At 40.2% G+C, this 18,248-nt stretch overlaps 1 protein-coding gene across 4 annotated transcripts in view; it reads right to left on the bottom strand.

Annotated features, from left to right (window-relative positions):
- The window catches only part of BBS9 (Bardet-Biedl syndrome 9), a 445,045-nt gene that overhangs the window by 203,654 nt on the left and 223,143 nt on the right, over positions 1-18,248 (bottom strand). For all 4 annotated transcript variants that reach the window (XM_062178843.1, XM_062178842.1, XM_062178845.1 and 1 more), the window contains one exon: positions 15,080-15,232. In XM_062178843.1, the coding sequence (XP_062034827.1) occupies positions 15,080-15,232 (153 nt within the window). The remainder of the gene's footprint in view (positions 1-15,079; positions 15,233-18,248) is intronic.

The raw sequence follows: 18,248 nt of genomic DNA, 5'->3' as shown, positions 1-18,248 counted from the left end.
GCCAGATCCTCTCACCTACGTGGAACGCAAATCACAAAACTGAGGGGAAATGTGGAGGGAGAAAAGTCTACCATGACCACAGGAAAAACAGCTTAAACAGCATGACCTTCGGGCCCATCATCCTAAGAGGAGAATCAACCCAACGAGAATCCTGAGGGATGGCATGAAGCCAGTCCTAGAGAGCAGAGCAGGGAAGGGAGGGATCAAATTTTGGGTGGGAGGTGGAAAATCTAATAATCTGCTAAAAGAAATTTAGAAATAACATAAAAGAAAAGTAAAACTATAATGGCTCTTTGGGGAGCATGGTACACTTGGATAGCTGCTGATTTCACTGTACAACATTCTATTATTAATGATTCACAAGAAATATGATAATATATTTAAATGCATTTAAAGTTGAAAGTTCCATATGCATTTCTTTTATTTACATGAAATCACTTTTACCTACTATTACCTTGTTCCTGGATACACAGTTGAGCCTAACAAGAAGATCTTTTTAAAAATGTATCATTTCAGGGGCCTGCCCTACGGCATAGCAGGTAAAGTTGCCACCTGCAGTGCCAGCATCCCATATGGTCGCTGGTTCAAGTCCCAGCTGTTCCACTTCTAATCCAGCTCTCTGCTGTGGCCTGGGAAAGCAGTGGAAGATGGTCCAAGTCCTTGGGCCCCTGCACCCACATGGGAGATCTGGAAGAAGCTCCTGGCTCCTGGCTTTGGATCGGCACAGCTCCAGCCATTGTGGCCAATTGGGAAGTGAACCAGTGGATGGAAGACCTCTCTCTCTCTCTCTCCTCTCTCTCTCTCTGCCTCTCCTTCTCTCTCTGTGTAACTCTTTCAAGTAAATAAATAAATATTTTTTAAAAATACATCATTTCATTTACACCTGGTTACATTTGGCACCTGAAAGCTGCATTCCGAGCGTGATTAGCCCGCTGTATATTAATATGCCGAGAAACACATATCAGACTTCTGTGCTGTTCACATCTATTCTTACAAAGCCAGCATATTCTTGTTGCTGGGACTGATTTCAAAACAGTCTATGAAACTGGCTTTGCTTTCCAACATTCAGAGAGAGAAAATGGGAGGAAAGGAAAGAAGATGGGGGGGAGGGTCATGAGGATTTCAAGGTTGTAATAATTGTTATTTCACAATTCAAACCATTCAGAACCCCATTTACAAAAACTGATACAAAAGGAATAATTGTGCTAGATGGGATTAAACAGGAAGATAGATAACATAACTGAAAGAAAACCTCATGCAATTACAGATAATTGGAGGCCAGTTATATATTTTTCTCTCATCACTGACACAAAAAGATAAGATTTTCATTTTCTTATAATGGGCCCATTAATAGTTTTATTGTAATACTAGAAACATCTTTCTTCTTAGTATATCTCAAAGGACTAATTTTTTAAAAGATCAAACAACAAATACAATGAAATTTTAGCACAAGAGGGTACCCGCTGATTACTTCTGGCTTAGAATGCTTTATTTCAGACAGATGATCAAATTTCTGAATCTGATAAACTTGCCAAGATAAAATCCTAATATTAAATTTACAATCTAGGCAGTTGTTCAAGCTAACACTAGCAAGCAGAAAACTCAAACACTGATTGAGGAACATTCAGATAAAGAAGTATGCATTCAATTTATAAAGAGCACACATGCCCAAGGGAAGTAAAGCATACCAGATGGTTATTAAAAGTAGAATGTTTTTTATACGCTAACAGATCTGTTCTTTCCTTGATGTACTAAAACCCCAATTAATGTCAATTAGCATTACATACCTAAATCTGGGGAAACATAACTTCAACATTATAATAATACTTTGCACTTACACATCTTGTCTGAGACTAATTCCATCTAATAAAGCCTTGTAACTTAGATCACTATCATTACAATCTACCCAAGGAATGCTGAGTGGCCAGCACCACACTCAAGTTTAGAGGCTAGAATTAGATGACCCTGAAGGTCTCATCAGTTTCTGAAATTCTGAACCTTTGCAGTTTAAGATTCTAAATCCCTTGCCATAACCATTATGCAGGCACACAAACACACACACACACAAAACTCATTAAGAATTTACTAGAAGATAAACACCATGCTGAATGCTGCTAAGACAGGTTTTGTAAAGAGACTAAAGTTCAAAGTGAAGAAGGTGAAATTCAGAGAGGTGAAAAAAACATACCGTCAAAGAGCCTGGACAAAGTGGGACTAGGACCCAAGTCTATGAACACAGAATTTATGCTTTATACAAAGAAAAATTGCTTTATCAGTGACAGTCTGTTTGTGAGCAAGAATTTAAAAGAAAAAAAATCAAGAAAAGATACACTATAAGAAACAGTCTAAAATTATAAATGGGAAATTTCTGTATCTAGACCTTATTGCCCAAGGTAACCACTAGCCACGGGTGGCTGCTCAGCACTTGAAATGCACTGCAAGTATAAAACAAACCAGCTTCTGGAGACTTCTGATGAAATACAAAGTATCTCACTAATAATTTTTATTTGACTACATGTTAAAATTATAATATCTTGACCATAGAGAGTTAAATAAAAATATTTTGTTAAAACAACTTTTGCTTTTTGCATTTTAAAGTAACTGCTAGGAAATTAAAACTTACATATGTGGCTTCCATTTGTGGCCTGGACAAATTGAGAGTATTGGTCTAACCTGATAGCCACATACAGATCCTGACTGTCAGTGACATACAGTAGCACTCCTTTAGCCACAGGGCTTTGCTCCAAGATCCCCCACCAGTGGATGCCTGAAATCACAGACACTATGGACACTATACACATTGTGATTTTCCCTATTGAGTCAAGAATGTACAACTTGTTGCTTAAAGGAAGCACTCTACAGCTTCTCCTGGAGTTCAAATTACCAGCATCCTCACTTGGGGGCCATTATTAAGTAGAGAGTTACTTGAATACAAGCACTGTGATACTGGTACCCGAGATAGCTACTAAGTGACTACTGAGGGTGGTCCATAAGCATGGCTATGCTGGGCACAGGGATGACTTGGTGCCCAGCAAGGCAGAGCACAGCAGGAGACAGAATCACACCACTCAGGACAGCCCACTATTTAAAACTAATCATTTGCTTACTTCTGGATTTTTCCATTAATATTTTCAGACCACAACTGACCAGGTGAAACTGTAGAAAGAGAAACAGCAGATGGTGGGTGGATTACTGCACTTATAACAAACACACTTCGTTTGTTATAAAACCTGTATTCTAGGTTGTACTCTGAGCTGGATGAAAAATGTACATAATTTTCAAAGAGCTTTGTATACTTCTGTAGTTTGACACAGGTGGTAGTGAGAGTCAGACAGAGCAAGACAACACCACTTTTATTCTTATATCCACTGGGGCATGCTATTCCATTACCCAATTGTTCATTTTTTTAGTGACTAGCAATAAGCTACTCATCTGGAATAATTCAAAGCTCTAAACTTTCTGAGACCAGAAAGTTTATGGTATATGTTACATTTATGGTTTATGGTATATGGTACAAAGAGAAAACAAAAAAAAAAACACCCTCAGAAGATACCAATGAAGACCAAGAGTTTGTGACTACATCTCATTTCTCAAAAAGTTATTATTTGTGATATTATATGTGATAATATATACAACATAGAATTTATCATCTTAAATATTTTTAAATCTATAGGTAGGTAGTATAATGTATTTTCAGATTGTTGTGAAATAATTATTACCATTATGATCATAATAACATTATAAAGTTGTTTAAAAACTGAAACCATGTAAACAACATAACACCATTTTCATTCTAAACCTTAGCACTCTCACCCATTATTATTATTATTTGTAACTTACTACATTCTATTTAATAATCTGCTTTTTCAATGATATGAAATAGTTTATATTATATTTTATATTATGTTTAAAATAATGAGGGGCCAGTGCTGTGGTGTAGCAGGTAAAGCCACCACCTGCAGTGCCAGCATCCCATATTGGTGGCATTTGGAGTCCTGGCTGCTCTACTTCTGATTCAGCTCTCTGCTATGGCCTGGGAAAGCAGTAGAAGGCCCAAGTGCTTGGGCCCCTGTAGCTGCTTGGGAGACCCAGAAGAAGCTCCTGGCTCCTGGCTTTGGATCGGCGCAGCTCTGGCCATTGTGGCCAATTGAGGAGTGAACCAGCAGATGGAAAACGCCTCTCTCTCTCTCTCTCTCTCTCTCTCTCTCTCTCTCCTTTCTCTGCCATCTCATCCTCTCTCTGTGTAACTCTGACTTTCAAATAAATAAATAAATCTTTAAAAAAATAAAATAAAATAATGAAGTAATGATATGAAGTTATATCAAATACACAATAAACTTCATCATTTTCTAACTATGGAAATTAGTTTACAACTTCTTACATAGGTAATTAATATTATAAATGAGCAACTTGCATAATGCATTTTTTTCTTTGTAAATTATTTTCTTGCAAAACACCCAACAGTAGAATTATAGGGTGAAAATAAAATTAATTTTTTTCTGCAATTCCACTCCTCCTCTGTTTTACTTACCACTCCTATTGATCCCCAATCATATGATTGTCAATTTCGCTGGCATCCTTTCTCACCTGTATAGTCTATCACTTTCAGAGAGAGAACGTCATTTAGCTCGTAAGTGATTCAACAGAAAACAAGCCCAGCAACATTATCACCTCCCGCAAAGCTCCCTCTCAGTCTCAGTCTACCAGCATGGGGTTTTACTTGCCAGTGGCAATGAAGAAAAGGCGCCTCTGAACATTTGCATCACATACTCCTTTGTGTTATCAGCCAAAACCATGCTTATTTAAAAAGCCATGGAACTGACCAAAAAGCTCATAGGCCTGTGCGTGACGTACAATGATTTTTTTATATATCAGTACCATACAAATAAACAGAATGAGAGGAAGTTTTAAGAACAGAAAAAGTCACAAATAGTAAGCTCCAAACCACAGGACCTCTGTTTAAAATTACGCCTAATATAGCCTCTGTTTTGCAGAAGAGAAAAATCAGCCAAGTGCCTTTCAAGAACATTAATGATTATCAGTCATTACATCACACATATGTCATCTGACACAGATTTTTAGATCAGTAAACATTTTCCCTGTGCTGCTACAACAGAGGGTTAGTGTTCAAGTGGAGAAAAAAAAAATTCCAGCACACATAAAAGCATCAAAACATCAGCCAAACTATAGGGTAAGTCTAATTTTCTTATTTCAATATATTCCACCAATCAGTCTTGCTTCAACTAACAAATGTATGTGAAGATTTTATAACATGAAAGCAAATTTATTTTTCCAAAGCTTTTCTGCCAAATACAATATGCATAAGCATTCGATGGCAAAGAAAAAAAAAAAAAAACACTGCAATTCAGTATAAGTTAACAAATTAACAAAGTCATCTCTTCCATAACTCAAGTTTCAGACATCATATCAGAAGCTGGAAAACTCTCCAGAAGATTCTGTTACCTTTCTGATAGGTGCATATACAATGAATATTGGATGGTTATGAATACATACATTTACACAGCATCAATATGGACAAATAGTTTGCACGCATCCCAGTTTCCTTTAACTTGATCACAGTTTTGTTCAAGAAAACAAGGAATGTGTATGTCCCACCTGGCAATGATTAAAGTAAATATGCCACATGTTTGCAATGTACTGCTTAATATCAGTGTAACACTAAGCCAATTTCTCAACCTTGCTCAGTCTTAGATTCTTCCTCCATGATACAGGAACAACAATGCCATTCTAAAGATGATAGCAAGTATTACACAGAAGAATCAATGAAATTTACTTCAAACTTCATGGATGTTCAGTAAACATGAATTCCACCTCTTTTCCCTTACTTTGCATCTTGGGTCCCCTAAAACCACACACAGGGGCAGGGGATTGAGAAGACAGTATTTCAATGGCACAAAAAGGGCACTTGGGTTTCTAACTACTGAAAGAAATTCTCAACCTGGTTTTTTGTTTTTTGTTTGCTTACCATTTATTTATTTGAAAGGCAGAGTTTACAGTGAGGCAGAGAAAGAGAGAGAGAGAGAGAGAGAGAGAGAGAGAGAGAGAGAGAGAGGTGTCTTCCATCTACTTCACTCCCCAGATGGCCATAACAGCCGGAGCTGCGCTGACCCAAAGCCAGGAGCTAGGAGCCTCTTCTGCATCTCCCATGTGGGTGCAGGGGCTCAAGCACTTGGGCCATCTTCCACTGCTTTCCCAGGCCATAGCAGGGAGCTGGATCAGAAGTGGAGCAGCCCGGACTTGAACTGGCACCCATATGGGACGCTGGCACTATAGGCAGTGGCTTTACCCGCTATGCCACAATGCTGGCCCCCTGGTTACTTTCAATTTTATGCTTCCAAAGCAGGAAGTAAAGGAACATTTTCCCCCAAGATTACATAATACAATCTAATTATTAGAGGGATGTTGGATCACAGATATGAAAACAGAATTAGATAGTAGGAAATAAGTTCCTTTCTGAGAAAATAGAAGAGCTTAATGATCCCAATCATAAAGTAATGAAAATAAAAGAGAAATGGGGCTGGCATTGTGGTGCAGCAGGATAACGTGCCACCTGCGACATTGTCATCCCATATGGTAGCCAGTTCAAGTCCCAGTTGCTCCACTTCCAATCAAGCTCCTTGCTAATTTGCCTGGAAGGTAACAGAGAATGGCCCAACTTTTTGGTTCCCTGTAACCCATATGGAAGACACGGATGGAGTTCCAGGCTCCTGGCTTCAGCCTGGCCCAGGCCTAGTTGCTGAAGTAAATTTTGCAGAGTAAAACACCAGATAGAAGACCCCTCCCTCCTTCTGTCTCTCCCCCTCTCTCTACACCTGTGCCTTTCAAGTAAATAAATAAATCTTATTTTTTTTTTTAAAAAGGGAAATGTTAATTACCCTGATTTGGTTAGTATATACCATATACATTCGTTGAAATGTCACACTGTCCCCAATACATATATGCAATTAATCAAAAAAATGGTTTTAATGTTTAAGGAGATGGGAATGCTAACTAATTCAATTTGATCTTCACATACTGAATATATGTGTTGACTTATCATACTGTGCCCCTATAAATATGTACAACTAAAATAATTTAAAAAAGAAATTGTGGTAGATGACAAAAAGTGTTTATTCACTGGAGGCTCGATCTTACTCACTTAAGAACCATTAGATGCTTTTCTGAGTGACAGCCATACTTGCCTCTGCTTGCACCTGTCATAGGCTGACTTCAGTAAGAAATGGTTAAGTAGATGTGTGCAGTGGGATGTTATGTGGTGCTAGATATCAGGAGAAAAGGAATGCTAGTAAGAATACAATGGGAATGAGGGTTTGGACGTTCCTATATAGGATATAGGAAATGACTTGCAGTTGAAAGTATGAGAAAAGTGGCTGGCTTGACCCCCTTGTGCATCAAAACTTGTAACTTCTGATGGTATATCTGAAAGCCAGCGACCCAGCTGGTGGAAATCTAAAACACAGCTGCAACAAACAACAGGGTAGAAAAGGTTGACCACTGCATGAATGTCCTACTTGGGCCTGTCCCTCATAGATGGCTACTTCACTGCTGCTTGTCCAAGACAAGTCCTTGAGCCTCCTGAAAGCTGTCACTCATGTCCACTGCACTCCCTTTTCTCCAGCTTTGGGGATGTTGCTCTGTTTTTGAAGGCTGTCCTACATCTGAACTCCCAGTTGTCTTGTTCTACTGATTAATGATTAGCTAATATCCTGACACGGCCAGGACCAGTCACAGTGTGAGAGGCACCTAGAGCATAAACTATTAAAGAACTTCAAGACAGCGATTACAGAACGCTAAACCAAACCCAAGGCTTCGTGTGACTGTGCAGGTCGCATGCTCCCACAGCCAGCCCTGCAAAGGGCTAAAGTGAGGATCTACATGGAAACCGGATAACAGATTTCATCTCTAAAACAAGCAATCACAACGAAGCACTTGAGGGGTATGTAAGCAGTCTTACTAGCCTGAAAACAGCACTGAGGCTCTGTTTGCTGCAAACAACACTAAGCAAACCAAGTAAATTATAAGATAAATTACTTTCCAAGCCCATAAATGACAACTGGTTATGGGTGAATATGCTTTTAATGACAACAAATAATTAGGTCTAAAAATCAAAAGTACAGGGCCATCGTTGTGGAGTAGCAGATTAAGCCGCCATCTGCAACACCAGCATCGCATAGAGACACCTGTTAGCATCCCTGCTAATTTTGTATAGTTTGAGCATCCCATATCTTAAATGCTTGAAACCAGAAATGTTTCTGACTTTTTTGGATTTTGTAATATTTGCATGTATACAAGGAGATAGCTCAGGGATGAGATCAAAGTCTAAATAAAAAATTCATTAATATACATATTACACACGTAGCCTAAAGAGAGTTTTAGACAAAACTGTGTGATTTGTATGAGCTCGGGTCTGGAATTATCCACTTGATACAACACATCAGCACTCAAAAACTTTCAGATTTTGGAGCTTTTAGGATTTTCAATTTTCAGGTTAGGGGTGCCCAATGTATGCATGCTACAAGAAGAAGGGCAGATTGTAAAAGTAGCCACACTGTAGAAGTACTCCTCCAGTAAACGGAGGGAGTCTGTTTCACCTCCCTTTGATTTGAATTGGCCAGTGCCAGTGGGGCATTGGAAAGACGACATAAGAGAGATTTGAAAAGTGCTTGTGCATTGAGACTTCTAGCACCGTATGAAAATGCCCAGGCCATCCTGCTAAATCATGAGACACACATGACTCAAAAGTGCAGCTAACTGCAAACCACCTGCCAAATGTGGGAGCATGTACAACCTAGGCCACACACGTCCCAGCGGGGCTACCAACCCAGAAACAAATGCCTAAGCTAAGCCAAGACCAGCCACACATGGCCTAAATCAACAGAACAGCCCCATTGATCCAAAGACTCATGGACAATAAAAACAAATTTTTATTGGTTTTTAAGCCACTAAGCATTGGGATAGCATGCTTTATGGTAGGAAAAGAACAGATTACACAATAAGCAGGGACTGAGGCAAACAGGCTATCATTTTTTTAAGTACTTATTTTTAGTTACTTGAAAAGCAGAATTACAGAGAGAGGAGAGCCAGAGCGAGAGAAAGAGATCTTCCATCCTCTGGTTCACTCCCCAAATGGGTGCAGCAGCCAGGGCTGGGCCAGGCCGAAGCTAGGAGTCCAGAGCCTCGTCAGGGTCCCGTAAGAAGGTGCAGGGATCCATGGACTTGGGCCATATTTTGCTGCTTTCTCAGGTGCATTATTAGCAAGGAGCTGGTTCAGAAGTGAAGTAGCTGGGACTCAAACCAGCACCCATTGGGGTGTGACCGTCATAGGCAGAGGCTTAACCTGCTATACCACAACACTGACCCCTAGTCTAATCATTTTTGACAGAGGGGTTAGATTCCTAATAAATTACATAATGCATTATAGATAGATTCAAAAAGCTTATATAAAGAAGGTAACTTAAAAAGTTTAGAATAAATTACGACTTAATAGTCATGTACTTTTGGCACTGGAAGAATTTCCTAGGCTGAAAATTTTAAAAGAAAAAGATGGAAAGATTTTACTGCCGATATGCAGATATTTTTTAGACTTTGCTTGTCAAAAAATAACAAATAAAAAGCAAATGAAAAATTGGTAAATTTTTATGTATAATCAATTCCATATATTGTTATATTTCAGAGGTTACATATCTAGTAATGTACAAAGTATTTTATGCATGACAAAAAGATTTTAAAAAATACCACCATTCACACAAAATAAGGTGATGAATAACTTGAAAGAATACTGAACAAAGGGAGAAAATATGTAAACCACAAAACAAGAAAGACAGTGGACAACTACATGACAAACATGTTCGACCTCAATGGTAAGCAAAGAAAGTAGTAACAAAACAACAATGAAAATTACATTATCAGTTAAAACTTGTAAAAACTAAAAGAAGTAATACCTAGAGGAACGTACGTTTTTAAACACATCTGGTAGAACTATAATTTGGTACCACCATTGTGCAAGGCAATGTGTCTGTGTGGATGGGAGAATTATTTTTGTCAGCAATTTTTCATCCAGGAATTTTTCTAAGTGAACAATAACAGAGTCTCAGAAGGTGGTCACTTGAGTTCATGAGCTTCAAGCTCCTTCCCTTTTGTGTGTTTTGATATGAAAGGCAGAGTGACACGGAGAAGAAGGGGGAGTGGGGAAGAGAGAGAGAGAGTGAGACAGAGAGAGAGAAACTTCTATCTGCAGTTCACTCCCCAAATGACCAGAACAAACTAGGCTTGGGCCAAGCCGAAGCCAGGAGCCTGAAACTCTACCTGGGTCTCTCACAAGAGTGGTAGGGACCCAAATACTTGGGCCATCACCTTCTGCCTTCCCAGGTGCATTAGCAGGGACCTGGATGGGAAGCAGAGCAGCTGGGACTCGAATGATACTCCAATACAGAATGTTGGCGTCATAAGTGTAGCTTCACATACTGTGCCACATTGCGGGTCCCGCCTCTTCCCTTTTGGTATCCTCTCTGAAACCAAACCTCCAAGCAGGTGGGCTATCGGGAGTTTGAAGGCCACTCCTGAGGATACACGTGTTCCTGGTTCTTGGCTGTGGCCTAGATTCATGAGGTTGCCAGACAGATTCAGAGAGATGGTATATTATTATAATTATAGTCTCTTTCATCTGATCTAATAACACCTCTTTGCAGACAGCATGACTAAATTCTCAGTCAAATAAAGATGAGGAACATTCTCTAGAATTGTGGTTAACATCTATTGGTACTGTGTACCAAGCACGAATGTAAACAATTTATATGTTTTCACACTTGCATCCTCACAATCCCACGCAGGCTACACCATTACTCTCATTATGCTACAGGTAAGGAAACTGAGTCGCAGGGAGAGTTATGTTTTCTCTTTATCTGTTTAAGTAATTTGCCCAAGATCACAAAACTAGAAAGTAAAAGAGTCAGGACTGGAATACAGGCAAGATGACGCTAGTCACAGAGTCACTCTATTACACGATGACACAATCAGATAGCCCACTTCAAATCCTAGAGCACTGTTTCGCATGCATTAAAAGGAAGCAATGTTGGATGCGTCACTGCAACCTTAGAAGCAGTAGCTTTCTCTAATAGGTACAAGAATTAAAGGAACCTAACTTCAAGTCATTCAAGGATTAGAGGCCCATTTCACTGGCTCACTGGTAAGTCAGGGGTACCCAGAGTCACTGCTAAACACCTACAGCACTATTCCCATGCCGACCACTCTAACCCTACCTACTACTGTACCTGGTAAAGTGCTGGTTCTTTCAGTGCCAAAATAACACCAGCTAACGTTACTGAGTTGAGAGCTACCAACCCAAACATGAACTTCAGAATCTACGGATGTACCACCACTACACTATCACAAAAGTGAGTAAGCCATACAAACCATCCCACATTAGAGCCAACTCAGAGATACTTAACCATTCATATATAAAGGGCCTTGAACATCATTTTCAGGTTGTACAAAGGATTTTACTGGAATTCATAGCAGCTCCTGGATCATCTAGCATCCACAAAACCCCTAACTATCTCCAGTTCTGCATTTCTATATCCTATTGTAGTTGCTCAAAGGAATTTCTTATGAAAGAAATATGCCTTCTAAGTATAAGAGCTCAACAATTCTGTAATTAGGAAAACTTTTCTGTTTTCTAAAAATGTGTTAAAACTGAAAAAGATCAACTAATACTCGTGTCATTTAATATGAATATGATGGGATTGAAGTGCACAGTGTCCTGTCTGCACAGAAGCTTTTCAGGTATTTCAATAGATGACTGCTTCACACATAACTACAGCACACAGACACACACAGACACACACACACACATAACAGAAGGGGTGTGCATTTAGCCTAGCGGCTAAGCTAACAGGAAGCCTATATCCCTTACAAGGGTGCCTATTTTCAACTCCCAGCTCACAATCCTGATTCCAGCCTCCTTCTAATGCAGACCCTGGGAACCAGTGGTGACGGCTCCAGTAGCTGGGTTCCTGCCACCCATTTGGGAGATGTGGACTGAGTTCCTGGCTGCTGGCTTACATCTCAGCTACTGCAGGCATTTTGTGAGTGAGGAAGCAGATGGGAGCCCTCACTCTATCTGACTCTCAAATAAATAATTTGATTCATTTTTAAATTTTAAAATAGAACAAAAATATTTTATCAGCCAAGAATGTCCACGAACTTGCAGCTATAAAACCACCCTTCCTATGACAGTTTGTCTGAATTCTCCAGTTATTTTCTTTAGAAAGAGAGAAGAGAATTTTAGAGCACCTTAATAAAAATAAGTATCCCAGGGATTCATAAGCCTTGGTTAAAAGAACTCTCTGCTGTTATGTTCTTTGTTCTCTTATCAAAGACAAACAGTTTTAAGAAACTATCTAGACCTGTACTGTACTAAGAATACAGCAGTCATTAAGACAAATAATTCCCTACCTTCAGAGAGATTTCACTCTAGTTTTAAGAAGATCCGGTTTCCTTATCTGTTTTCACTTAAGTCAATTACCACTGCTTCTTACATGGTGAAAACACAACATCTTTGAGCCGCATGGTGATAAGTGGGACAGAATATAAATTGTTCACTGCACACCCTGAGGGCTTCTCTTACGGCTCCTCAAAGAACTAAATAAGCACTAAGACTCACAAAATGACTGAGAGAAAAATTAATGCTCCCATCACATGAAGAAAAACATGACTCCATACAGGTCGCTACCTGGTTGATCTAATTTGATCTACTTTTAGGCTGATACATTTGGAAAACAGGATCCACACAATGGAATTATGCCATAAGTCATTATGTCATGGGTTTGGCTAATCCACCAAGTACATCAGGCTTCCAACTCAGGGAAAGTACAAAGAAAAATTCACTCTCAACAGAAGGTATGTGATAATGAGAGCAGTGATATGCACATTCAAACACGACATAGTTTTCTATGAGGAATTCTCCTCAGTGTTAGACTGAACATTAAAAACATTATTAAGATCTTTTTATTTAATAAAGAGCAGTCTTTCCATACTACAGAATGTCCATAATATAGAATTCTATGTAATCATTGCAAATTGAGAGCAGATTAATAAGGAAAATGCTCAACTAAATACTATCAGAATAAAGAAAAAAATAGAAGTAGATTAATACATATGATGCTCTTAACATTTTGTAAAATTTATTTCATTTATTCTAAAGCCAGAGACACAGAGATGGGACTGGGGAGTGGGAATGACCTGCCCGTGGCCCGTGGCTGGATTACTCCCCACTTGGGCTCCACAGCTGAGGTCAGAAGCATGGAACTCAGTCCAGGTCTCGCACTTGGGTGGCAGAGACCCAAGCATTTGAGCCACCACCCACTGCCTCCCAAGTGCACATTAACAGGAAGCTGGATCAGAAGTGTAGACAGGTCTTGAACCCAGGTATTCTGACATGGGACGTGAGCATCCTACACAGTTTTCCCAACCACTACACCAAATGCCTGGCCCTGTGATACTGTTCTCTGTTTTGCTTTGATTTGTTTAGCATCACAAAGCTATACTGCACTTCTTTTTTTTTTTTTTTTTTTTTTTGGTAATATTTCACTTCTAACCATCTTTTAAAAATATATAAAAATACAAAACCAGGTAAGAATGACTATATTTCTGAGAAGATAAGAATTTAGTGTTATGTATAATGTAGTTTTTTTACACACTTGATCTTAGCCAAAAGTCTGAGAGGCAGTAATGTAGTTTTTTTAAAAAGAGGGCAAGCATTTAGCCTAGCAGCTAAGATGTCCATGTTCTTATCAGAATATCTTGGTCAAATTCCTGGATCCAACTCCTGATTCTAGCTTCCCATTAATGCATGCCTGCTAATGAGCCTTGGGAAAATAGCAGACAGTGGCCCAAGTACTAGGGTTCCTGCAATTCACATGGGAAACCTGGATGGAGTTCCAGGCCCCTGGCTTAGTCTTGGCAGACATTTGGAGAGCAAGCCAGTAGATGGAAGATTCCCTCATCTCTTTTCTCTCGTCTCTCTCTCACACACACACACATGCACGCGCACACACACACACACAATTTAGCATTCAAATAAATAAACTTATCAAAAATAGTATAGAACTTAAGACACAAACCCAAACAAATGAATACAAATGAATAAGATCTGTATAGTTTATGAACATCTATACCCTACTTGTGATAGTAAGAAAAAAGTTTTTCAAATGTTGCCACTGGAGGAAAGTGGGTTAAAGTATACATGGAATATGCTCAGGAATATATCATTATGTCATTAACACATCAACAGAAAATTCACATTACCCATGTTAATTCTGAAACAGGATAGTGATATATCTAGCAATATAGGAAGAAGTAATGCAGTATTTCAACATCTCCATTCTAGTCATTCTAAGACTTCATAACAGTGGAACTAGTAGAGATCTTATTGATTAAATTAAAATTTTGAGGGGATTGTTTCAAGCCAGAGATGATCATTTTTGAGGTAGTTTTCAATGACGTAGTGCTTTGAAATGAGAGCCAGATCATCCTAGCCAGGCACATGATAAATATGGGTGGAAGAAGAGTCAGGAAGATGAAGAAAAAATAAGTTTTTTTGAAGTACAAATTTTAGAACTAGGATGCTTAACAATTCCATCTTAACATTGACTTAATACTAGAAATTTAGACCAATTGATTGGTAAGATAACTGGAGAATAATGGTGATAATTATGGGATGCACCATTTATCTAACAATTACACTAATCATAATAGTCATTATTTAGCAAACACATACTATGTGCCTGGTATTGTGCTAGAGTCTTTTTGTCAATGACTAAAATTCCTCACTGCAACCTTAGGAGGTGAAACGCAGCCTCTGTTAGATCTCATGTACTTTATTCAAGGTCACATAATTAGAAAGTGGCGGAATTTGACTTTGAACTGGGTTTTTGTGGCTCTAAGGCTTGTGTGTGTTTCACTGCTCCACATGCACAGTCAAGAAACACTTGACATTTTGGAACACGTCTCCAGGCTAGGGTTGGTAAGAGTAGAAAATGAGTACTGATAAAACACTGACCTGCTTGTAGGTTCCATCCAGCAAAGTGTCCAGGTGCTGGAGTGGGGCGGGCGTCTTATCTTTGAACCTTGCTAACAGCCGGCGCTGAATGGCCCGAAACTGTACAGCTCTTTCAGATAGGAGTTCCTCTAACTTTTCACCATTTTTCCGTAGCTACAACAAAGAATTTCTTAAATTCAGGTCAAATAGGCACAACTTAATGTATTTAAAGTACGAATACAGGGAATAACAATTAAAATTTTGAAAAAGCCATAAAGGATTTTAATTGATTTTTTTTAGAGTCAGAGAGACACACAGAGAAAAAGGAGACAGTGAGAAACAGAGAGAGAGCTCCCATCCACTGTTTTAAGACCCACATGCTTGGAATCATGAGGGCCAAACCCTGGAGCCTGGAATTCAAAGCGGGCCTTCCACACAGACGGCGAGAACTCAGTCACTGCAGCCATCCCTGGAACCCCCAGGTCTGCACCAGCAGAAAGCTGGAGTGAGAAGCTGGAGCTGAGTACTGAGTCTAGAATTACAACACGGCACGTAAGCATCTTCACCAGCACCTTAACAACCAGGCGAAATAGCCACCCCAAAAAAGGAATGAGGAAGTTTAAGTGCACTATATACTTGAATTAAAACAATGTGACATATGGTACATAAATACATAGATAACACAGTGAAATAAGTCAAATGGGAATGTAGTAAAGGTGACCCCATCACAGTGGGGAAAGATGGAATACTTAATAAATGCTTCATGACAACTTTTTTTTTTTTTTTTTTGACAGGCAGAGTGGACAGTGAGAGAGAGAGAGAGAGACAGAGAGAAAGGTCTTCCTTTGCCGTTGGTTCACCCCCCAATGGCCGCCGCTGCTGGCATGCTGCGGCCGGCGCATCGCCCTGATCCGAAGGCAGGAGCCAGGTGCTTCTCCTGGTCTCCCATGGGGTGCAGGGCCCAAGGACTTGGGCCATCCTCCACTGCACTCCCGGGCCACAGCAAAGAGCTGGCATGGAAGAGGGGCAACCAGGACAGAATCCGGTGCCCCGACCACAACTAGAACCCGGGGCCCTGACACCGCAGGTGGAGGATTAGCCTATTGAGCCACGGCACCGGCTCATGACAACTTTTTACACAGAGAAAAATATGAATTTTCCCCATTTTTTACATCAAAATTAGTTGCACAGAGATCAAAAGTTTAGATGCAATAACAGCACTAGAAAAATTAGAATTTTCTTGCAATCCTAGCATGGGAAAGTCCTTTATAAGTCAAAAGTCAAAAGATGCACACAAAAACATACATACACACACTAGCAGTAAATTGCCGACTGAAAACAAGGCCGAGGCAGGCATTTGGCCTGGTGATTAAGATGCCAGTTCGGATACCCATGTCCCACAACAGAGTGCCTGTGCCTTGGCCTGGCTCCTGATTCCAGGCTCCTGCTGCTGCAGACCATGGGAGGCAGCCATGAGGACTCAAGATCAGATTTCTGTCACCCACATGTAAGACTTGGATGAGGTTTGCAGCTCCAGGCTGCAGCAGCTACTTTGGCTCCTGTGGGCATCTGGGGAGTAGACTAGAGGAAGGACACTTTCTCTATCTCTTGCTCTCTCAGTCTCTGTTTCTCTCTTAAATAAAAACAACTTTAAAAAAAGTAAAACTGAATATCTGATTCTACATGGTTAGAAAACATTATAATGGGCTGGTGCCGTAGCGCAGTAGGTTAATCCTCCGCCTGCAGTGCCAGCATCCCATGGGCGCCAGTTCTAGTCCTAGCTGTTCCTCTTCCAATCCAGCTCTCTGCTATGGCCTTGGAAAGCAGTGGAAGATGTCCCTAATCCTTGGGCCCCTGCACTCACATGGGAGACCCAGAAGAAGCACCTGGCTCCTGGCTTCAGATCGGCGCAGCGCCATCCATAGCAGCCATCTAGGGAGTGAACCACAGCAAGGAAGACCTTTCTCTCTGTCTCTCCCTCTCACTGTCTGTAACTCTACCTCTCAAATAAATAAATAAAATCTTTTTTAAAAACAAAAAAGAAAACATTATAAGAGGGGCAGGCACTGTGGCATAGTGGATTAAGCCTCTCCCTGAGGTGCTGGCATCCCATAAGAGCACTGGATCAAGTCTCGGCTGCTCCACTTCCCATCCAGCTCTCTGCTGTGGCCTGGGAAAGCAGTAGAAGATGGCCCAAGTCCTTAGGCCCCTGCACCTTCGTGGGAGACCTAGAAGAAGCTCCTGGCTTAGGATCTGCTCAGATCTGGCCATTTGGGGAGTAAACCAGTGGATGGAAGACTTTTCTGTCTCTCCCTCCCTCTCTCTCTAACTCTGCCTCTTAAATAAATAAATAAAACCTTAAAAAGCAAAGGAAAAACAGTATAAGCAAATTCATAAGACAGAAAACTGCAAAAACTAATGACAACAATCACATTATGCCCAAAGGGCAAGTGTGTCACTTAGCAGGTTAGGCTGCCACTTGAGACAATTGCATCTCACACTGGAGTGCCACTTCCAGTCCTAGCCACTCCATTTCCAATCCAGCTTCGTGCTAGCACAATCTGGGAAGCGGCATAGAAGACCTGGATGAAGGCAGTGGCTCCTAGTTTCAGCCTAGCCCAGCCCTGGCTGTTGCAGGCATTTGGGGAGCAAATTAGGAGACTGAAGATCTCTTCTCCTGTGTCTTTTCCTTTCTTTCATTCTCTCAGCTACTCTTCTTTTCAAATAAATAATCATTTTTTAAAAAAAGTGTTATACCCATAATATCTAGAAAGCATCTACAAATCACTATGGAAATTTTAACAACCCAAGAGAAATCAACAAGAAAAAGAGTAATAATCCAATAAGATTTACATAACAATTACGGGGCCAGCATTTTGGCATAGCTGGTTAAGACTATGCCTGGGATGCTGGCATCCCACAAGCTTGTTGGTTTGAGTCCAGCTGCTCCACTTACGATCAAGCTTCATAGTAAAGCTCCTGAGAATGCAGCAGAAGCTGGCCCCAGTCTCCAGGACCCTGACCTGTGTGGGAGACCTCAAGGAAGTTCCTGTCTTCTGGCCATTTGTGGCCATTTGAGGAGTGAACCAGCTGGTGGAAGATCTCTCTCTGTCTCTCCTTCTCTCACTGTATTTGCCTTTCAAATAAATAAATCTTTAAGACAAAAATGTTCTTGAACATACAAACTTGG

This window comes from Lepus europaeus, chromosome 20, assembly GCF_033115175.1.
Source record: "Lepus europaeus isolate LE1 chromosome 20, mLepTim1.pri, whole genome shotgun sequence".
Classification (NCBI taxonomy): domain Eukaryota; kingdom Metazoa; phylum Chordata; class Mammalia; order Lagomorpha; family Leporidae; genus Lepus; species Lepus europaeus.
This window is presented reverse-complemented; position numbering and strand designations above follow the sequence as displayed.